The sequence below is a fragment of the Puntigrus tetrazona genome, chromosome 7 (assembly GCF_018831695.1).
Source record: "Puntigrus tetrazona isolate hp1 chromosome 7, ASM1883169v1, whole genome shotgun sequence".
Taxonomy (NCBI): domain Eukaryota; kingdom Metazoa; phylum Chordata; class Actinopteri; order Cypriniformes; family Cyprinidae; genus Puntigrus; species Puntigrus tetrazona.
The window spans coordinates 38548263-38572349 of NC_056705.1; the positions used below are offsets into that span (position 1 = coordinate 38548263).

The following is a 24087-nucleotide window of genomic DNA, read 5'->3' on the forward strand; positions in this document are numbered from 1 at the left end:
CTCCGCGCTGACGTGTAGCGGCTCCCGTCTGCGTGCGCATGCGCAGAGGCGGCCGCTCCGTGACGCGCCGTGACACCGGCGCCGTGCTGGAGTTTGACGTGGCACTCTCGGCACGCGACTCAACATCAGCGGAGGACAGGACGCAGCTCATCGGTTTCCTCCAGGTGAGTCTCCGTTACGCTGTTAATCAAACCAAATCGCGTTTTAGGAACGACGGCCTTAGTTTGACCGCAGCCTCCGAGCGTCGTTATCCGTGTAGCGCGTAAGGTGCGTGTTTGTACAGTATGCCAGTTTCCGTCTCCAGAAGAAAATATGTCATAACTTTGTATCGCCGACAGCTGGCCCACGCGCATTTTATCGATCCCGTCTAATCACACGGGCTGAAGTCTCTGGACTTTATTCGGTAAAGTGAAACATCACAGGTCTGTCATAACGGTCTTTGACGTGGCAGTTCAGGGCAGCGGCGACCGATGCTGTACACACACGCTTAGCATCTCTGTCATATCCGCACTGCGTGAGTTAGAGAAATGCTATTTTATCTCACCCTGACAACTACTAAAGGCCTGAGTGGAAATGTCTCATACAGGCCAATTATTTTAGAAAAAGAGCAGCCCAGTGTGTGTGTGTGTGTGTGTGTGTGTGTGTGTGTGTGTGTGTGTGTGTGTGTTGCTAGTTTTTTTTGTCGTCCTCTGCTGTGTTAAATATGCTGTAGGAGTAGTTAGTTTACTTGCATAAGGGCATACATTAGGCCTATAATTAATCAAAAAAAGTTTAGTTGCATGCAGAAAATGAAACATGCTGCATTGAAAAACTGTTAACTGATCAGCCGCTGTATTATATTCTGGAAAACCATAATTATCAATATACTGATTTATTTAAAATAAGCACTCAGTGTTAATCACTGGTTAGTGTGTTTAATGCCATGAATGAAAATGTTTTTGTCATCAGATATGTACAGCGGAGTGTTTTATGTAGGCCTTATGATTTTAGTTTGTGACACGGTTTTGTTTTTTTAAGGCATTTCTGATTAACTTTAAATCATCAACTGACCTTTTATAGGTCTGAATATTAATAGCTCAAGTTTAATAGCTCAAATAGGTCGGTAAATAGTCATTACTAGATTTAATGACAGACGCAGTAAGGAACTTTAAATTAAATGCCGTAAAGACGTCCGTTTCAGTACATTGTCGTATTAGTGTTATAAATGGTGACGTTAAAACTAATTATTTTGAAAGGCTGAATACAACAGTCAAACCATTATATTCACATTTTGTATGTATTCGTGGCCAATCGTGTTATCATAAACTCTTATCTCAGCCTAGTGACAAAGTTCCTGATCACGCATGCTTAGGGTTGAGCTAATCGTATGAACTGTAGGAAACTTGTCATTATCTCATCATTTTACAACAGACTGCCTCTGGGGTTCATTCGCTATACAACCTTTTAAAAAGTGCACTTTGTAATAATGCAAAATTTATCATTATGTTTTAAGAAAAAGTACACTTATTTTGAGGTATACGTAATGCACTAAATTGCTACTTAAGTTGTAATTACTAAGTTATATATATATATATATATATATATATATATATATATATATATATATATATATATATATATATATATATATATATTCAGACTTAAACCATGTTTCAAAAGGCAATAGGATTATGAGATTACAAATAAAATGTTCAAGAGTTGCAGTGGATAATATGCACTGAAAATCAAAAATTGCATCTAAAATAATTGTTTAGTTATTTTCATTTAATGGCAATTAACATGTAATTAAGTGCCTGAAAACATTACATTCAGTTAGCACTTAAGCATATATATATTCTTTCCACAGTCAGTACTTTTTGTCAAAGTGTGCTAAAGTGTACTTATTTTTCACAGTGCTTAGTGCAACGGATACGTTAGAGGTTTCATGACTGCAAAATTAAACGTTTGTGTGCATGTTTGTTTTAAAACAAATGGAGTTTGATGGAAACGTCAAATTGCACACATAAGTATCCTAGTTTTTATTCACCTCCTTTTCTTCTATTCCAGGTCACCCTTTTTTGTCCCAGACTGGAATGAAAGAGGTATAACGCACACGTGTATATATATATATATATATATATATATATATATAGATGAGTCAGCAAGGTTATGTTGCCGCCCCTCCGTACTCCCAGGCCCAGGCGGGAATAGGGGGGTACTCTGCAGGTTTTGGGGGCCCCCCGCCTCAGTCGCATTATGGTGTGTATGGATCTCCACCACAGGGTTACTCCGCCCCTCCGACAGGTAAAGTAAACATTCTTTTGTTGAGTTCTGTTCTAAAACTGGCAAGTTTCATCTTGTCCCTATGATATGATATGATATGATATGATATGATATAGGAGTCTCAGCACCGCCTCAGCTAAAATAAACAAACAGGGTCAATCCATTAAGAAAACGATTTGTTTTTTCGTTATAATGTCAGCTGACCCTGCATTCTCATTGTTTTATGTGCTGAAATTATTTTGATCTTCTTAAATGCTTATGTACATGTAAAAACAACTTTTTTTTTTCCAGGTGCGCTCAAGCCTCCCGCCTCCTCTTCTTCTGGGATGCCTACACCGCCAGTATCCGGCCAGTATGGTGCTAACATTCAGCAAAATGGAGCCCATACTCACAGGTGAATACTGGTATAATGGGATGAAAAGTTTTTGAAATTGCAATTTTTTTATGTACATATGTATAATGTGTTTTTTTTCGCTCCTATCAGTTTTCCTCCTCCTGTTGCTTCAGCTTCTTCCATGTCTGCTTATGGACAGCCTCCTCAAAGTGCTTTTCATAGTATGGCACAAGCCCCGCCTCCAACTCAACAGCTGACCAATCAAATGAGTGCCATGAACATTGGAGGATATGGTAAGTGGGATGGCATTTCATATTGATTTTGACTATCAGAGGGCCGCTTTTTACCCATGCACCGTTCATTTTTAGGCCAAAGGCCCATGCAGGCACCGCAGTCTCCTTCCAGCTCAGCAGCGCCACAACAGTTTCAAACATCTCCACCAGCAGCAATGGGACATCCACCCCTTTCTCCACCAGGACAGCAGCTGCCCTCTCTTGGATCTCCTCCACCAATGGGAATGTCTGGCCCACCTGGACCAGGTGTCCATCAGCCACCACTGGGACCCCAAGGCTATCCACAGCAACCAGGTAAAAACTAGGAAATTTAGCACCGGTGATTAGGAAACAGCTCAGGAGCTTATATGTGTAAGCACATCACATGCCCTGAAATCTGAATAAATAAGCTTTTTTTATTGATGTACGGCATGTACAATATTTGTCTCGGATACAACAGAGAAAATCTGGAATCTGATGGTCAAAAAAAAAAAAAAAACAATCTTGAGAAAATCGCCAAATGAAGTTCTCAGAAATGCATATTACTAATCAGAAATAACGTAAGAGTTTTTCTTTAAAATGAGCATTTCTTTCTGGCTACTTTGTAGGAGTTTCTGTGTAGGTACTGGTACTTCTCAGCGGCTCGGGGCTGGCATTTAGCTCATTTGGAGTGAAATGTACTTGACGAACATATACTATATGTGGACAGCATCGACTTAGTGTCATTATCTCATTTTTGGCCAAGATGGCTTTTCGAGGCTTTTACATCTGAACTCAGTATATTTATGGTAGGAAATTTGGAACATAATACTTAATTTTCTAATCTGTAATTTTGACCTATACAGTGTATTGTTGGCTTTTGCTACAAACACACTGTGCTGCTTATGACTGGTTAAGTGCTCCAGGCTCACATTTAAAGGGCAAGTGACAACATTTTTCACTTCCGCTTACAATGTTGTCTATTTTTATTTACATACAAAAACATGATTTATTAGTAAAGCTGTTTTTGACCCCTCTCCTCAGAGCGCTCTGTTTCGGGATCTTTCATTTACTTTTTCTATGCTAACACCGTTTTTTACACAACTTGGCACTACCGAGCGCCTTGTTGTCTTCGGAGCCAACCCTATTGTTTGGTTTCTGGGTTGACCTGCACGGTCGCCTCTCTCGTAACACAATACATGCGTGTGGGTGGGGCTAAACAGACAGTGATGTAGAAATGGTGGGTGGGGCTAATGACATGTTGATGTCGTTGATCTTCTTCGGAGGCAGTGTTTATTCACACTATAACACTGTAGAGTAAAACATTCCACAAGCTGTCTTTTTGCCAGACTGCCTTCAACATAAGCTGTTTTTAGACTAGCAAGAAAGTTTTTATAGTACACTGACCTCATATTTTCTCATATTTTCATTGTCTTATGCTCACCCAGAGATTTTTTGGAAATATTTTTACAGTTTAAAATAACCGCTTTCTATTTTAAATGTTATTTGTTACTTTGATTCAAAGCTGAATTTTAAGCACAATTTCTCCAGTCTTCTATGTCACATGATCCTTCAGAAATTATTTGTATATGCTGATTTGCTGCTCAAGAAACATTTCTTATTATAACTGATGGAAACATTTTGCTATTTTTGTGGAAAATGTGCCATGTATTTTTTTTTAATAAAAAGAACAGCATTTATGTGGAATATAAATATTTTATATATTATAAATGACTTTAGATCAATATAACATGTCTTTGCTGAAATTTATGAGTTATGAGTTATGAGTTTCCACAAAAATATTAATCAGCAGAAACTTTTATTTTGCTCATATATATATATATATATATATAAATATATATATATATATATATATATATATATATATATATATATATATATATATATATATATATATATATATATATATATATATATATTTATTTACTTATTTAATTTAAATTTATTTCAAAATTTTTACCTAAAAAACAATCCACCTTCACAAGACTTGTTCAGACTTTACAGGCTAGCCACTGTTTTATGAGAGAGGCCTCAGCATGAGTCCGGCAGCATAATTAGTTCAACCAGTCCGTGTGAGTTTGGTTCAGGACTCTCTGACTAAATAAAAATGTGAATTGTGTTAGCAGAATCTTTCTTCATTTTTTCACCTACTTTTGTGGTACAGCAAATGTTGACCAGCTTAATAACTCTTTTTGTTTCTGATCTGAAGGGAGCCCGATGTCAGGCTCGTATGGTGCGCAAATGGCAGGACCACAGATGGCCGGGCCACAGTCAGGAGCTTTTCCAGGAGGCTTTCCTGGAGGTCCAGCACAAATGGCAGGCCCTCCTCAGAAGAAGCTGGACCCAGACTCCATTCCAAGCACGGTAATAAAAAACCTCCGCTATTTTGTGGTTTAAAAGTGTTTTAATTTGCGCACATTTAAAGGCACACTGACTTGTCTGATGCAGACGCAAGTGATCGAGGACGACCAGGCTAAGAGAGGAGGCCAGGTGTATGTCACAAACATCAGAGGTCAGGTGCCTCCGCTGGTCACCACAGACTACACAGTGCAGGATCAAGGTGAGCACGGCAACCGGCTTTTCACTTCACCGCTAATATTAGAATGAAGGTGCTTTCGTTTAATACAGCAAACGTTTGTTTTTGTGCCATTTTAAGGGAATGCCAGCCCGAGGTTCATGCGGTGCACGACGTATTCTTTCCCCTGCACTGCTGACCTTGCAAAGCAGTGCAAAGTGCCTCTGGCAACCATTATCAAGCCCTTCGCCACCGTGCCCAAAAATGAGGTATGCTGCAATTCTCAGCGTTCTTCAGTTTTGAGTTTATATACTAGGTTTATTTTTTACATTTATTTAGTAGACAAAGTGAGGAAGCACTTAATGTTTAATGCAGTAAAACTACACGTATGTTTCCTTTTTAAAAAAAGTCTTTCGCTTTATTTTGATCGTCCACTTTAGACATTCATGAGTAGCTTTGTAACTACATGTCAACTACACGTCAACTAATTAAGTACTTGTCTACTACCTCTCAGACTAGATGGTTAGGGTAGGTTTAGGGTTAGTAGAATAGGTTGACATTTACTTGCAAAGCTTAGTAAGATAGTCAGTATGTTGTGGACCCATCAAAATAAAGTTAAGCAGACAGACTACTAATGCTGTAATAACTGCTAGTTGACAATTATTTCCAAGTTATTAACTGTTACTATATCTAAAGTGGACTAAAGTGTTACTGTCAGGATGTGGTTCAGGGAGAAGGAGGACTCGATGAGGACATAATCTTAAACGAAGGAGCAAATAACACTGCTGCAGGCAGAACATAACCACACTTAATACGATTCTACTGTGATGAAGACCGGACAAACAGGGACTATATACTCAAAGTAATTGACTAAATTAACGAGACACACCTGATTACAATGAGACAGTTAACAAAGTAGGTCACACCGAACACATGGAACAAGAAAACAAAGGAGTCCAACGTTGTGACAGTTACCAAGAATAATTTAGCATGCTTTTAGAAAGAGCAATTATTGCAAACATCACGTTTTTCAACACAATATATATTTAAGTGCAAACTGAAAGTAATGTTTTCAGACGCTTAATTGCATCAATTAAATGAAAATGTATTTTAGTAGTTAACATTTATATTAAATAAATGCAATTAATAGCTGATTGCTTTTTCTGACCTACTCGAGTATTCATGTATGTTTTAGTATGTTAGTCGTCACATCAAAATAAGTTCTTTTAAGAATGACAAAAGATGATTAAAACCTAATGATTTTATCGCTGCGCTTTAATGGAAATCTTTTAAAAGTTGTCATCCGCGCCATTCATTAACACAGAGACACGTGGAATGTATATTTAAATAGGCTTTTTGCGGCTTAATATTTACAAATAATAGGGGGAGAAGCCAACTCGTATAAATAAGACAAGGCTATTAAGTTTGTTTAATAAAAGAACAAGGTATTGACCTTCTTTATAGAAAAGGAAACTTTATTTGACTTCTGTTGTGATCCGGTGCCATAGAGAAAATAAAATTAACTTGACCTTTCCCAGTCCCCCTAAAATAATTGCAGGGAACGTCTATCTCTGAAAGTTACCATTACATTTTGTCCATGTGTGCTGTATTCCCAATCTTTTGAAGTCATACTATAATTTATTTTCTCTGCCGAAAAACTTGTAATTTAATAATTTGAATATTTACATATTCATACAGTGTCAACGAAGATTTAATGAGATTTGAGAGCTGTAGCGGATGCGCTTTGTCATTATATGTAAAAGAGCGGCGTGAGCATTTTGATAAACCTCTCTTTTTATGTTACCTGGAAAATTGTCCATGGTGTTATCTTTGGAATAGAGACGGACTCCGCTCAGTTTATCATGTCAGTAGTTTAATAGTTTTTTTTTGGTGCCTTCAAGACTTGTTTAACTCTGGAGTCTCTCACTGCTTTACCCTTCAACATTATGCTTCAGAGCCTTTTTAGGAAATGTTAGTATTCTCATGAGAGACTAATTAGTCTAGGATCAGTCTCCAAGGAGCATCTCAGAGGAATGGTTTAGTGTGCTCTCAAAAAAAAGGAGAAAACGAACCAGCGTTTTAAGGCGCAATACACCACAAAAAGTTTTGATTTTGAACGATTTGACTCCACATTGTAGCACCTATGAGCCAAAGTTCATTTATTATCCATCGCCTCCTTTCACATTAATGAAAGCTCATCAGGTATACCGAACGCTATTCACTAGTTGCTTGTTAGCATGCATATTACTAGTATTTATTAGTAGGCTAATTATATAGCCCATAATAATGCCTAATCATGCTCATATTACAACAGCTACCTTACTATCAGTAAGCAACAATTTAGGAGTGTATTGAGGGAAATTCTTATTTAATAATAAATGTGTTTTCCTTAAGTGTTACAGAAATCTGATAGCTCAGATTTTTCAGTGGCACCTTATTAAAATGAATTCAACCAAAGAGCAAAAACTCATTTCTTGAAATTTGTTCGCTACAGTATGTATCCAAAAAAGGATAGCATGCCTAAATATGTGTTATATGTGGTTGGAAACAAGCTTTTTTGGACTTTAGCTTAGAAGCGGACTGAAAACTTTGAATGTTAGTATTTCTATTAAATCTTTGTAAACAAATAAAGAGCTACAGATCAGTCTAATATATTTATTTGTCTTCAGTTAATGAAGATAACTGATTTTTTTTCATCTGAAATGTTAAATGTGATTTTTTTATTTTTTTATTTATTTATTTACGGTTGTATACACAAGTCTGTAATATATAATATTTTTTCTAATTCCTTTTGTGATAACCAAGGCTGCATTTTACTTAATCAAAAAATAAACAAATACGTAAATACAAAATATACTGGAGTAATAATGCTGAAAATTACTATTATTACAAATGCATTCCTGTGAAGCAAAGCTACATTTTTGTCATCATTACTTCCCAGGATCTTTGAGAAATCTTTATAACATGCGATTTTTTTAGGCTTCATATTTTTGTGCAAAGAATGTTTTGCAGAATGCTTTGATAAAAAAGTTAAAAACGGCATTTAATTGAAATCTAAATCTCCTGTACTATTTAAATGCATCTTTACTGAATAAAACATTTGAAGGGTAGTGTTGTAGGCTGTATATAGGTCTTATAGATCTCACTCTGATCTCTGCAGACTCCTCTCTACGTTGTAAATCACGGCGAGACTGGACCGATCCGCTGCAACCGTTGCAAGGCCTACATGTGTCCTTACATGCAGTTTATCGACGGAGGACGACGGTACCAGTGTGGTTTCTGCAGCTGCGTTAATGAAGGTTGGTACCGTACCATTGAGACTGCTGAGACCTTAATTCTTAAGCTGTGTTTCCTGTCAACACACGGCAGGGACTATTCGTCTTTGCAGTCGCAGCTAAAGTGTTTCTAAAAATGGGTTTTCGCTACCTTTCCAGTTCCAGCTCAGTATTTCCAGCATTTGGATCATATGGGGAGAAGAATGGATCTGTATGAGAGACCTGAACTGTCTTTGGGCTCATACGAGTTCATTGCCACACTGGATTACTGCAAGGTAACAGAGAAGGATGTAGACTTTTTATATAAGCGTGCAATGGTCACAGTGAGATTTTTATTAGATTAGTAAGGTTTATTATTAACGGGTCATGTTTGATTTATCTAAATCAAGTCCTTTGCTAACAATTCCCCTCTAGAAATGTAATGGTAAGGAAGTTTGTGGATCATTAGAAACTGTGTTTTGTCCAAACAGGGTCAACTTGCCCCAGAAGACAGCTGAGAAAAGTTTCTTTCTTGGCAGTCACATTGCATATTTTATTCAGGCATATACAATTAAATCTTGATAATAAACATATGACATGTTTAAAATGAGGACCTCGGTTTATGCTCAGAGTACAACAAAAATTGTTCTTTATTTGATTATGCAAAGACACATTTTACTAGTGCCGTTATTTCGCAATATTATTGAAACATTTTGTAATGAAGTAAAAAGTTTGCAGATTGTTTAGCATTGTTTAGCATTAACACTGCCCTGGAAAAGCTATTTCACAAAGAAAAAACCCCCAAAATAGACCATTTTAAAAGTTTGCTCATGCCTTTGCCATTTACCTGGATGATCTATAATTTTGTGACGTTAAAGTAGTTCATGAATCCTCCATTAATCCCTCATTTGTTCTGAGCCCATTGTAATGCTCAGCTAATGCACATTCTTTGGTCTTCCAGCATCTTTTGCATTTGCATCTCTCCGTATGTCATTTTGAGATTGACATTTTCATTGTGGACAGCTGAGGGACTAATTTAGCTATTAATAAAACTGCAATTCATCATTGATGCTCAAGAACGCAAGGTGATATTGATGGGGTAGTTTATCCAATAATGCACTCAGTCTCAGGTCATCCAAGATGTTTCTTCGTGGAAACGGGTTCGGAGAAATGTAGCATCGGATCGCTCGTGAATGCAGTGAATGGGTGCCTTCCGAATGAGTCTAAACAGCTGATCCAAACTCAAATCCATTAATTAATGTCTTGTGAACTAAAAAGAATGAAAAAAAGCATTGTCTGTTATTGAGACCCATAATGTTGCTTTCTCTAAAAAAAGTTGTCTCGTCTCAAACAGCAAGGACATATGCACAGATCAAGAATTGTTTACAGGGAAAACTGTCCAAAACAGCTCTAAACAAGTATGTGGGTGGATTTTGACAACAACGGGTAGACCTTTTTAGACTGGAAGGAAGCGTTATGGACTCTTATTTTGTCCAGAAGTTAAACATTTCTCAATGATGGATTTGTTTCTTACAAACATGCAGCTTTCCACTTCACATGATGTTAATTGATAAACTGGAGTGGTGTGGATTACTGTGATGTTTTTATCAGCTGTTCGGACGGCACCCGTTCACTCTCATTTTGACGGCACCCATTCACTGCAGAGCAAGTGATGCAATGAAATGAACTATTCATATGAAGAAACAAACTCATTTTCATCTCGGATGACCTGAGGGTAAGTGAGGTTAAAAAAAAAAAAAAAGTTCATTTTTCGTTTAAAAGCCAGGGTGTGAATACTTTAGATACTTGAGATGCATTGTGTATTACATTCTCACGGATCAGGGTGAAAAACAGGCTGAAATCTCAAATTAACTTAATTTCAATTCACTTATCAGACTAAAGAGATTTATGACACATTTTTGGCCCCAGTCCGTGCCTGGGTTCCTCATCTCAGCCTGACACCATAATCTTCTATCTGAACTCCTGTTTCTCTCAGACATTTATTCATATTTGAGAATCAGCTCATGCAGCACTTAATAAAATCATCACAGCTGATCCATATTGCATAATGTTCTCTGGGAGTAAAAGCAATGATCCTTCAGTGTTAGGTGGAGAAAAGGTTTTGCGAAACAAAAAGCTTTTACATGCATATGATATGCTTTCATATGATTGCAGACTTTGTGTTTATTCTCTGCCACGAGATGTGTGTAACAAGCAAAAACAGCCCGCTTTGAAGTTCGTGAACGACCATAATTCACTCAGTGATGTTCTTTTTTGTCTTTAAGAATAATAAGCCTCCTAATGCTCCTGCCTACATCTTCATGATCGATGTCTCCTACAACAACATAAAAAGTGGACTTGTCAAACTAATATGCGAGGAACTGAAGACATTGCTTGACCGACTTCCAAAGTAAGTTGAAAGAATATTTATATATATATATATATATATATATATATATATATATATATATATATATAATTGTTAAACTGTATTAAAACAAAAAAATGGAAAAAATTTAAATCCTAGAAATAAATAAAAACTGAAACAGAAACTGAACTAAAATACATACTGTCAAATAAAATAAATTCAACCTAAATTTGAAATGTAAAAATGTTTGTTTACATGTTTGTTTTAAAAACATAATAAATGACAAAATTCCATAAAGTATTAGACAGATGTAAACAAAAATATAAAAATAAAAGATACCTTAAATATGAATAAAAAGATAAATATTTAATATTATTTATAATAAAATAATTATAATAATATTAATAATATATAATTAATTAAATAATTTCTGCTTACTTAACATATTTATAATATTACATTATTTTGATAAATAAATAAATAAATGCTAAAATAATATTAAATAACACTTTGAAATTGCTTTTTTACTGTTTTAATAATTTTTATTGTTACAAATAATTTTTATACATTATATTATTAGCTTTAGCAGTAATTTTGGATCAAGGTTATATTTGTAAAAAATAAAAAGATGATTTATATATACAAATGTATAAAATACATTTTAAAACATTCCATCAAATTGTGAACATGTGACCTGTCAGCAGCCCACGTGCATCTGTCGACTCCGTACTAGCTGGTGGACTGACATTTAGCAGAGGGAATGGATCATTCTGTTAGTATTTTAATGTTTAGACAGCTAAAACTGTAAAGATCTGGGTTTGGCTGCAGATATATTTGGGATGGCTTTCATCCCCCGTCCCACACACCGCTGCCCAGCTCCAGGTGTTTGGCTTTGAGGATCTGTGGAGTAAAGCTGAAGCCTCGGGGCAGAAGCCACCCCTCCGTATTCTGTCTGCACCTCTCAGGCTGAACACATGTTCATCTCAGCTACTATCAGCCTGGAATGTGAACGAATTCAGCTGAAAAAGAGCCCCAGTCCCCGGCCAAATATGGTAACGGGAGAACAAGGGGAAGAAACTAGGGGAAGAAACAATTCCAATATCTCATCATTTGAAAATGTCTGCCTGAAGGAAGTCAGGAGGTTCAGCGGCTCTAGTTCTGCATGCATTTAAATGTTTGGTGCAACACATGGCTTCAATTACACCGTTTTTTTGGGTGACGGCCAGCTGAGAGGTGAGCTTTTGATTCACCACGGCTTATATACTGTGCTGTATTACAGACTTTTTTCACCCTGTTGCTAAACTGCTTGCCTCTCCTCCAACGGTTTATTTATTTGTTTGGGATCTGACCTCACTGTGAAAGCAGTCCGGTAGTGCACTCCAAATAAGCCTGTGCTATTATATCTGATTTCTCTCCGCTTTGCCTGCTAGATTGCACACAGCTAATGAAAACCACATTGGACACCCCCGAGTCGATGGGGTCTGTTAGGGCCTGATAGGATTTGTATCAGAGAGTCTGTCTCTAGCTTAATGAGAGTCTTGGCATACAGTATATGGACTGTGAGTGATTTAAACCGTCATCGTGTTTTAGTTATATAAATGTAGCCATAGAAAGCTACAAAGACGTCAATCTGGAATGCTTGCACGCAGCTCTCTGCTATCGGCTACTTTATAGTGCTCTGGTATATGTTAGACGGCGAAATGAAGATATTTATTTAAACGGATGAAGTAATGAATGCACGAGTTGGCATCATTTTAAGATTTAGGACTTAGCTTTGCTGCTACAGTCAATATTCCCTCCTAAGGTAATATACAAACTGATCAAAAAAGTATTTGGACAGTTGTGTCTGTTCACAACAAAGATGACTACTGTAAAGATAAAGTTATCATTTTAATAAATAGTTTAAAAACGTTAAACGTAGTTGTCATTATTGAACCATTCCATCATCTGTTAACGGCCTTTAAGCTACAGTTGAGTTATAAATAAATAAATAAAGCTAATACTGTGTTATAGCTATCGTTTATGTTTAGTTTTTTCTAGTGCATTTAATGCAGTGCAGTTTTTCGAATGCATTGCCATTTATTGTAAGGTATTTATTTAAAAATAAAAATGTTTTAAAATAATTATAAAATCAGTTTTCAGCTTTTCAGCTACTTTCTTGTTGTCAAATATTATTATAATAAATACGTTTAGTTACAATATATGCTTTTGTTATAAAATGACCTGTAACTGTATCATAGCATTTTCAACTGCTTGAATTGCTGTTGCTTTATAATATAATTTTACTTTAATATAACTTTAATATAAGTTTATATCATTGCACAACAAAAGCCAACTCTAATTTGCTAAATGTGACTATAAGGCTCTAAAAATACCTTTTAATAGAGTTGCATACGAGGAGCACTAAATTCAGTTATCCAGAAAAAACAACCTTGCTACTAGTTAAAGAAATGGCAAAATGTGTAGTAACTGTAAATCTGTGAAAAGATCTAGTATCATTTGTTTGCAGAAGCTAAATGCTAGGTATTCCTATTTATTATACATTCATACAACTCACCTTAGTGATGTTTCTGATCACTTTTCTTCTGTACTTTGTCTTTTGAAGAGAGGATGGAGCTGAGGCTTCAGCGATCAAAGTGGGTTTTGTCACCTATAATAAGATCCTGCACTTCTATAATGTGAAGAGCGCTCTGGCCCAGCCGCAGATGATGGTGGTCTCTGATGTGGCCGAGATGTTTGTACCACTTCTCGATGGATTCCTCGTCAACTTCCAGGAGTCTCGAGCTGTTATCAACAAGTAGGCTCATTTCTATTCTGTCGTTTAATACAGGACACTTCTAGGCTTGTTACAATGAGTCATATAGCATTTATTATTAGTATTAGTCAACACAAAATTTTATCCTGCGCATACTGCGTGCGCTAGTGCCCTACACCTAAACCTACCCCTTACAGGATATATTTTTGCTATTTTTAATACACATTCTGTGTAAATCAAGGTAAAAATCTAATGGTATTACATTATACGTTTTTCTTGTAATATTTAGCACAAGGACGAAACGATTATTCAAATGTTTTGCTTACATCTCTAAACTTTTCATATAAGTGATTAATAATTTCTAAGAGGACGTAAACCGCTCAGAACAGAATTACAGTAATTACGTGCTTCCTATACTCTTCTACATTTCGTATTTTAGTACAGTATGGCTTGAACCAAATTGAAATTCTTGCTATATATATATATGATTTACTGTATTATTTTCTTTAGCCTATTAGATCAGATCCCCGACATGTTTGCTGACACCAATGAGAGCGAGACTGTTTACGCCCCAGTCATCCAAGCTGGTGTGGAGGCACTAAAGGTAAAAAAAAGCAGTAAATGTCCAAACTGTTTACCAGACAACGGCATCAGTCAGTTTGTAATTGTACTTATTTAGAGTAATCCTTCAGTTGTTTTTTTCTTTATAACAAAAGTGCACTTTAATGCCCCAAGCAGGCTTTGTTTGATAAACATGCAGTTGTTTCTAGGGCCGTTGTTTGAATTCATCTGCCTGGGACGATGTTCCCGCTTATTACTGGCGACAGCGCTGGGTGTTTCATAACAGTTGTCTTTGACTCTTTAAGGAGTGTTTAGTAACAGATTCATTCATTGCTTTTTCACCAAAATATAAAACCATAAAACTGACATTTTAAACATGCTATGCTTACAAATAAAAAAGATAAGCATGCAAATGAACTAGAATTAGGCCTAGATTAAACAGCATTTATTTGGCATAGAAATATTGTGTGTGTGTGTGTGTGTGTGTGTGTGTGTGTGTGTGTGTGTGTGTGTGTGTGTGTATGCATCTATAGCTCTCCTGTAAACACAATGTTTGTCTACTTTTGTCATTGCCAGACATATTGGTAATAAATATCCTTCTAATTTCTGATTTAAGGCAAGATATTACCTAGTTTGATTATGCCGTGTTAAAAATTATAAATGTGTTCCATCTTTTAACTTTTTAAAACTAAAGGCATTCAGATAATGTACGCTTAACACATCCTTGCATGTCAGATAAAGCAGTTTCACAGTTCGATTTGATATTTTTGTGATGTTTTTTTTCTCTCCTCAGGCCGCTGAATGCAGTGGCAAACTCTTCATCTTTCAGTCCTCCATCCCAACAGCAGAGGCTCCAGGAAAACTGAAAAACAGAGATGACCGAAAACTAGTGGGTACAGAAAAGGAGAAGGTAAATGTTTGACTGAATTAAGTTTCAGAAAAAGGCCTTAAAGTCTTGTAAGTCTGTAGTGTATCTGTTAAAAAATTAAGGCCTTAAAAAGGCCTTTAGAAAACTCTTACATTGATAAAGTCTTGCCATTAAATATTGTTTGCACTGCACAAAATGAATATATTAATTTTTATTTCCCAGTACAAATATCTAAACATCCATGACTCAATATACATTTGCTTGAGATGTGTAAAAAGTGTATTTTAAGTGAGCTTAAACAAAACTGAATTTATGCGTAAAAAAAAAAAAAAAAAAATCTAGACTATGGAAGCTTCATTTAAAACTTAATTTCTATATAATTTAGCTTTTCTGAGCCAGTTGTTTGTTTTTGTTAACCACAAACTTGCTTCATTTTGATCGTTTTTTCATAAAACAAGGTGTCAACTCGCTTCTCAAGTAAATGCATCTTGACCTAAAAGTCTTTTTGCACATTTGCACTGGGAAACAAGGCAGAAAACAAGGCATTTTGCATTTCGTGTGCGGAATTCTTGAAAAAAAAGGTTTTGAAAAAAGAAGTCTGCAAATGTGTGTAAGCAGTTAAAAAAAACAAAAATGCATATATAGCGGTAATTTTACACTTTCCAGCGTTACTTTGCATTTATTGATTTGTTTGGTCGTAAAAAATGTCTTAATGTCTTAAAACTCAAATTTACTTTATAAGTGGTTTTCACTATATACATTATTTCAAAAGCCTATTTTGTATCGTCATGGTATTGATGCTCTGAACGACAAAACCATAAAGTGAATTTGTGACGTGTGTGTGTGTGTGTGTGTGTGTGTGTGTGTGTGTGTGTGTGTGTGTCGTCAGACTCTGTTCCAGCCTCAGCGGGGTGTGTATGAGCAGCTGACCAAAGACTGCGTGGCGCAGGGCTGTTGTGTCGACCTCTTCCTGTTTCCTAACCAGTTCGTGGATATAGCCACGATGGGCGACGTGCCGTCACACACCGGCGGCTCCATCTACAAGTACAGCAACTTCCAGGTACGCATGACATGTACAGGACGTACGGTATTGAAACACAGATGCTGCGAATACGATACAGAATACTGAATACTTGTGGTCAGACCTCAAAGCTTTATTTCTCTCTTTCGAGGTGGAGGCGAACGGTCAGCAGTTCCTCAGCGACCTCAGGAGAGACGTGGAGAAGTCCATCGGCTTCGACGCCATCATGAGAGTCCGTACCGGCACAGGTATTAACAAACTAGTGGAAAGTGCATGAACTATATACAGTATGTACGTCATTTACAGTTTGTGGTCCGTATTAGGATTAGTTAAATTGGGGCCATAACCGACCAACAATTCTTCCCCAGGATAATTAAAAATGGCAAAATTGTTATGCTTAATATATAATATCCTAATAATTCTGCTGCACTCTATTACATGTGCTCTGTTTGTTCTTAGGATGACGAAAAGGTAAAACTTTTAGAGAGCGAAAAAAGTAGCAAAACATTTAATATCCACAAACTGTATATAAATATTCTTCTCAAATATGGCAATTTTTAATTAAAAATATAGTATCATCTGATTCATATAGGCACATTTTTAACTGAGTGTGATGACATAAGAATTTTTTGAGTTTGACGTGCAAATAAAAGTGCATTTTATTTTAAATATTATGTACCAAATAGTCCAAAATGTTTACTTCTAAACTATAATTAGATCTATAATTTTCTTTCACTGTTTTTTTATTTATTCTTTATAAAATAAAATTGTATATGGTTGTAATGCTGCTCAAAAATGTTGCAAAATATTTCTATTTTAAATAAATACTGTTTTCAAAACTACGTTAATCAAAGTGTCATAAAAAAAATATGTCATGATTTCCCCAGCAGTATTAATGCGAGCAAATCCGGCATAATCAAGAACTAGGAAAGTATTAATAAACAAGAATCGTCTGAATGTGCTCGTTTTTTAACGAATGTTTGTTGGGTTGAAATAAATACAGCCTCGAGCACACAGACAATCTATCTTACTCTGAATGCACTGCATACGCTTTTTCTAACCTCTGCGCGCTCCTCATCCTTCAAGGCTTCAGGGCGACGGATTTCTTCGGTGCCGTGTACATGAACAACACTACAGATGTGGAAATGGCCGCAGTGGACTGTGAGAAGGCCGTGACGGTGGAGTTCAAGCATGACGACACGCTCAGCGAGGAGTCTGGAGCGGTGATGCAGGTCAGGCTTCACCTGTGACACCGAAACCAACAACAACCGGTCTGTTGCTTAGTAACCAGATGTGTACGTAGTTTAAGTGCACGTTGTACGGCTCTAATATTTCTGTAACACACTTACTATGCAAGTACACTGGTATTACAGTGGTGCATCAACTCTTCACACTTTACATATCCATAAACCTACCCACCTCCACCCCCTGTATCAAATAACTCTTAAACATACTGTTGTTAGAAAATATAGATATATAATTCCTGTTACACAAGTGCTCAGTGAAAGAAATGTCCTGTTGCACATTTGTTGCACACGCCATTCTGACAAATGCATTGAAATATTACAGGTATAGGTAGTATGTACTATGTGGTTGCATACTACGTACACATCTAGTCACTATGTAAGCGGACACTTTATTATCAAGTGGGACCGGGAAAACTTAATGGTCACATGTTAAGCCGTTCGAAATTTCTTTGGCGTTTTGTTTGATGCATGAAATCTTTGGGTTTTTTTCTCTGTTTCCCAGTGCGCTCTGCTCTACACCACCATCGGTGGACAGAGGAGGCTAAGAATTCACAACCTCAGTCTGAACTGCAGCTCTCAGCTCTCTGAACTCTACAAGAGCTGTGAGACGGACGCCCTCATCAACTTCTTCGCCAAGTCAGGTGAAATACCAGCTCTTGCAGGAACGGACACGATTTAGACTTAAGCTGTAGGGTAATGCCGACGTAAAAAGGGTACCATGAGAACTGTACATCTGTAAAACACGTATTTTTCAATCTGATATTTTATTTGTAGGCTAGTTGGTATAGAAACAAAACATGCTCAGTGTGGGTTTTTCCATTTTTTTCCACCTCAGATATGTGCTTATTTCATTTTTTAATTCTTTTATTTTTATTTAGGTTTCTTTTATTTTTTTTATTTCCGTTTCAGTAGTTTTACTATATTTTTGTTTTTTAAGTTCAAATTGGTAATATTTATATATTTAATATTAAATTATATTTATATAATATGATTATATTTAAAACAATTATTAATTTATATATATTTAATTTAATTTATTTACTTCACCTATATTAGTTTTTTTTAAATAACACCGCTCCTGCAGAAACAGTCATTTTTATACATTTATTACCTTTTTATTTTTATGTTGTTTATTACTTTTTCATATTTATAGATATTTGTATTAGTTTTATTCATTTGTTGGTGACACTTAATTTTAAAGTGTCCTTGTTACACACATTGCATGTACATTATCATAATTAATGTACATTATAATCTATTAATGATGCATAATTCCATGCACGTCATCCTAAACCCAACCACAGAGTAAGTGCAGTAGTATGTTGAGCTCACTGATTGAGGATGCTGTCATCCTGCAGCGTATCGTGCCATGCTCAACCAGCCTCTGAAGACGGTGAGGGAGATCCTGGTCAACCAGACGGCCCACATGCTGGCCTGCTACAGGAAGAACTGCGCCAGCCCCTCAGCAGTCAGCCAGGTCAGCATCTTCCCTCCCGTTATTAATGCTTGCATGGCATGTACAAACTCATCTGTGACCCTGGAGTCATAACTTGCACGGGGGTATATTTATTTGTAGCAATAGCTAACAATGCATTGTTCGGGTCAGAATTAGCGATTTTACCTTTAAGCCTAAAATCAATGGGAAACTAAAGATCATGTTCCAGGAAGATGTTTTGTCAATTTTCTACTGTGAATATATCAAAGCTTAATTTTTGATTAGTGAGAACTTCATTTGGACAACTTAGCAGTATTTAGATGTTTTTGCACCTCAGATCCAAAATTTTCATATATATATATATATATATATATATATATATATATATATATATCCATCAATGGTTCTATCTTGTTAATTCATGATTTTGCACATTCACAAGACTCTCACTTTTATTTATCTATTTTTTGTTTTAGTTTAAGTAATCATATTATGCATTTTGCCATTGTTATTATCACTAATTGTAATATTTGTATTTAGCTTGATTTTATTTAATTTTTTAAATTTTTTAAACTTGTTAAACTTATTTTAGTTACTTTCCAAGGCAACGTTTCTTACTGTAATGTTAATTTTTAATTTTATTTTAACTTTATTTGAAACGAAAACGACTAAATATTAATTCTAATGACCAATTTTAATAACCAATAACAGCACTGCTGTGGAGCAACTTTTTTTTTTTTTGCAAGTTTAGGTTTAGGTCTGTTTTCCTCTGCATTCTATTTATTCATATTTTAATTATTAAACAGATACATATCATTGTATCTGCACCAGTGTTGAGTAAGGCATCACTAAGTGCTGAGTCACTAAGTAACTAAGTTACTGTAATTTAAAGTACTAGTAAAGTAAGGGAATACATTGAATTTTTTTTGGTAATTAAACAATTTTTTTAAATCTAAATATACAGTCTAAGGATAAAATTGAATCCTCTGTGTCAGACACATTCACTTTTTCAGATTCACAGAGAAACCATACAAATAAAACTAAAATCAGATGAATCTAGAAATATATCTCTATAAAGCTTGAATTGTCTAAAATTCCACATAAAAAACGAACAATATTTTATTAGGTAATCCTGTAGTTTGCCTGAAAGCGAGGGTATAACAGCTTGAAAGCTCTCTATGCGCAGAGTTAATATATATTTCTATTAACTCTGCTCAAAACCTTAGTTTAGTTTGATATGTGTGAAGTGACGGCTCTTCTCGATCGTTTGGCTCCGCAGCTAATCCTGCCCGATGCCATGAAGGTGTTTCCGGTCTACATGAACAGTCTGTTGAAGACTCCGGCTCTGGTGGGCAGCACTGAGCTCTCCACGGATGACCGGGCCTTCTACAGACTCCTGGTCAATGCGATGGGTGTAGAAGAAACGCAGGTCCTGCTCTATCCACGCCTCGTCCCGCTGGTCAGTTACTCTCCGTCTCTCTCACTGACGTCAAACCCCGAGGACTAGAGCTCATGCGTTCGCCCTCTCTCTCTCTCTCTCTCTCAGCACACTGTGGATGTGTCCAGCGAGGCCATCCCGGCTCCGGTGCGCTGCTCCGAGGAGCGTCTCAGTGAGTCCGGCATCTTCCTGCTGGAAAACGGGCTCTCCATGTTCCTCTGGCTGGGACAGGCCTGTCCGCCCGACCTCGTCCAGAACCTCTTCGGCGTGCCCTCTCTAGGCCACCTGTCCTCAGAAGGGGTATGACACAACGCTTTCCTAATGCTTTTTTATTATACAGCATGAATTACAGCACTGAAAAAAATGGCGTAGGAACTTTTTTCATTGCTAGTGAACTGACAAATAATGATGTTTCATTAAAGGGCACCTGTTATGCCCTTTTTACAAGATGTAATATTGGTCTCAGGCGTCCCCAGAATGTGTCTGCGACATTTAAGCTCAAAATACCCCGCAGATCATTTATTATATTACGTGGTAAATACAATTTTTGGGGCACGTCTAAAAATGAGCCGTTATGGTGAGTATCGCTTTAAATGCAAATAAAATCCATTAGTGAAAAATGTCACGTGATTTACAAATAGTTCGATTAGGGATCTAGAAATGTTTGTTTGTTTTTACATCGTATTTATAAAATGTAAAAATATATTTCCAGATTTAAATTTCGACTTTTAATCCCAGTTTTACTCCTTAAAAATAAGATAATATGTTGTTTATAATACATTCGTCCAGATAAGGTCAGATAACTTTTACATCACTGCTCTTGTTGCTTTGATCAAAGACCTGTTTTTTTTTCCCCTTCGGTTCTTCTCATTATGTGAGTAACGTGATAAATGTAGTACTACGATTGTCTTTCAGCCCGCGTCATTACCTGTGCTGGATAATGCTCATTCCAGGAAGATCCATTCGATCATCTCTAGCATTTCACAGCAGAGGTCCACGTCCATGAAGGTACGGCTCACCTTCACGTCTCCTGTATCCGTCTCCGTCTCTGTCCTTTATTAAGAGGCTGCCCAGTGGCGCTCATGCGTTTAACGTCCGACTATTAGCGCCGCACGATGAATCGATTTTCTAATCGAAGTTACAATTACGGATACAGTTATGCAATCGTTCAAAATGACAATTAATCATTCACAGTGCACTTGTATGTTATTCTGCGTGTTTTTAATCTTAAAGAACTTAACATCGCTATACTTTTAGGTTTAGCATAACATTATAATAGCGTTCATTGATTTTCTTTTTAATTAAAGAATAAACCAATCCAGCGTATATTTGACATCCATTCATCGATTTGAGGCTAAATACTGTATAGAAGAAATAAAGATTTTTCTGTTGGTGTTTTCACATTAAAAAATGGCATGCAGTTGCTTCAATGAATTATAAAAAAAATATATTAATAAGTAAATTATTAATAATTGCAATTGCAATTTGAATGGAATAATCAACAATTCAGATTTTTCTCATATTTGTGCAATGTTATATATAATGAATTAATACTTTTAGTTAGCAAGGAATCAATTCTTTTGAGCGTTTAATTCACTAAAAACAACAACAACAACAAAAAAAAGCAGCACATTTTCCCACACGGGAACAATAGAGAAGGTTATTGTGCGTGGAATTCAGAACGATTGCATGCTTTCTTAAGGATCACGTGAATAAATGAGATTTCTAAACCTGTTGTTTTGAGGTTAGCATGTTAGTAACCGGTGCTCTCTCGGTGCAGCTGCTGATAGTGAAGCAGAAGGACCGGGCCGAGATGTTGTTCCGTCAGCACCTGGTGGAGGACAAGGGTCTTCACGGAGGAGCGTCTTACATGGACTTCCTGTGCTACGTCCACCGCGAGATCAGACAGCTGCTTACTTAACTCACACACACTCACACACACGCACACACACACACACAGTCCTCTTCTCATATAACCTCTACTGCTGCCTATGATACACAACCAAACTCTCTTTCTGCAGTCGAGTGCGAACTTTCTGCTTTATTCCTCGGTGTTTGGCGGGAGGGAAACGTCTTGAGATGCGCCACATCTCCCGTTCTATATCGAGAGATCGTCTCAGTCACTCCTCTAGATTACTTTTACTAAAGGGAAACATTTCTTTGAATCCTTAATGCAGCAAAAAGAATAAATGGACTCATAATGTCTGGATTTAAGTGGAAAGTAGGTTTTTTTTCTTTTTTTTAATGATAAATCGGTGCAATGTCTATTAAATTAATAGACTGATTTGAGACTGGATATATACAGTCTATACAAAGCATGCTCTTTTTTTTTTCTTCATTTTATGACTTCAGGGATGAAAACATCACACACAACTGAATTCTACTCTACTCTTGCAATTGCATTGCTGTGTCTGCTATCCCATTTTTTTCCCAAGCAACATCTTTGTCTTAATTTAATTTTTTTACTCAACTTTATTTTGCGCACCAATACTTCAAAATATTTAAAGGGACGCCGCTGCTTTTTACCATCTTGTCCATAATATGCATAAAACGAACTATACTTTTTTTTTGTAGTGAAGAGTTTAACTATTAGACCTTCAAATAATAATCCGAACGTCGACATTAAAGGCGGAACGTCTCTTATTTTGTTGCAGTTAAAGCCAGTAATTATTCGTTATTCTTAACTTCGTACAGTTTTGGTCTTTGAAGCATTTCCAATCTGATATGTTTTATAACATAAGCAATGATTATAATGAATTTGCCTTATTTTTTTCTGACTTTTAATGGTACATCTCTGGACCAATACTGTATATTTTCTTACAGTTTGAGATGGATTATAAGGACTCGTGAGCAACTATACCTCAGGTCACGTGCATCTAGCCTTTGTACCTGTTCATTAGTGCTTTGGAAACTAAACGCGTGTGGTTCTTCTATTGAACACAGAAAGGATTCATTTCTGGAAGCTGAGGGCAGCCTGTCATGTACATTTCAATATAAAACCTTTATACAGCCGTTTTTGAATAAAGGTGTAGTCCCTGTTAACCTTGAAAGTGTGTTTGTTTTGTGTGTATGCACACATACATGACGTTCGTTCACCTTTTAGTGCTTAAACCTGTTCTTTTTGCTTTATTTAAATACTAAAGACTTTATTTTAAAGACAAATTTGAATGTCAATGCTGCGGCATTGCTTCACTGATGTGCACTGTGCTAGAGTAAATTAATATTAATATCTCAATTAAGACTTTTCCAGCTGAGAAATAACATTGAACTAAACGCATCATAAGACCAACGCATTATCTGTCACAAAAAAAAAAAAAAAATGCAACTTGTTGCATGCATGCATACCAGTGTAAGGTACGTGTTGTGTTGCCAGATCTTGCTATAAAAAAAAAAAAAAAAAAAAAAAAAGGAGAAAAAAATCCAAAAATAAACTTTATAAAATCCAAAAAAGAGATTTATCTTGGAAATAATATCAAAATATTGAGCCAATAAACCCACTTATGGCCACTAATGGATATGGCAACATATGAACTACAGTGCACTTTTAACATATTAATCTTTATATTTAAAAATGTATTTAGTTACCGATTGTAGCACACTTGAGTGTGCCATTGTATAAAAGATGGTTTCAAGTGTGCTACAAGTAGCATAGTATGTTAAAAGTGCATTTTAGTTCATATCCATGATGTCTCGAAATAACACAGTTGAGTGCACTTAGATGATCTTAAGAACTCAATTTTAGTATATAAAGCACAAA

The 24087-nt window shown here is 36.2% G+C and overlaps 1 protein-coding gene across 1 annotated transcript; it reads left to right on the forward strand.

The window, feature by feature from the left end:
• The first annotated feature begins 23 nt into the window (after positions 1-23).
• Positions 24-23380, forward strand: sec24d (SEC24 homolog D, COPII coat complex component). The gene is made up of 23 exons (XM_043245349.1): positions 24-164; positions 2047-2283; positions 2554-2656; positions 2747-2889; positions 2965-3183; positions 5078-5232; positions 5317-5428; positions 5525-5652; positions 8544-8682; positions 8818-8933; positions 10923-11047; positions 13611-13802; positions 14271-14364; positions 15115-15231; positions 16079-16249; positions 16362-16458; positions 17297-17442; positions 17960-18098; positions 18816-18934; positions 20172-20351; positions 20439-20630; positions 21246-21338; positions 22111-23380. Exons 2-23 carry the CDS (start codon positions 2133-2135, stop codon positions 22249-22251), a joined length of 3072 nt encoding a protein of 1023 aa, XP_043101284.1. The 5' UTR covers positions 24-164; positions 2047-2132; the 3' UTR covers positions 22252-23380.
• Positions 23381-24087: the final 707 nt, after the last annotated feature.

Excerpts from the sequence above, each read along its gene's own strand:
- sec24d (XM_043245349.1), top strand. The coding sequence starts at position 2,133 with ATGAGTCAGCAAGGTTATGTTGCCGCCCCTCCGTACTCCCAGGCCCAG. Across the intron at positions 3,184-5,077 it reads AGGCTATCCACAGCAACCAG|GGAGCCCGATGTCAGGCTCG; the intron begins GTAAAAACTAGG and ends TCTGATCTGAAG. Across the intron at positions 8,934-10,922 it reads CCACACTGGATTACTGCAAG|AATAATAAGCCTCCTAATGC; the intron begins GTAACAGAGAAG and ends TTTGTCTTTAAG.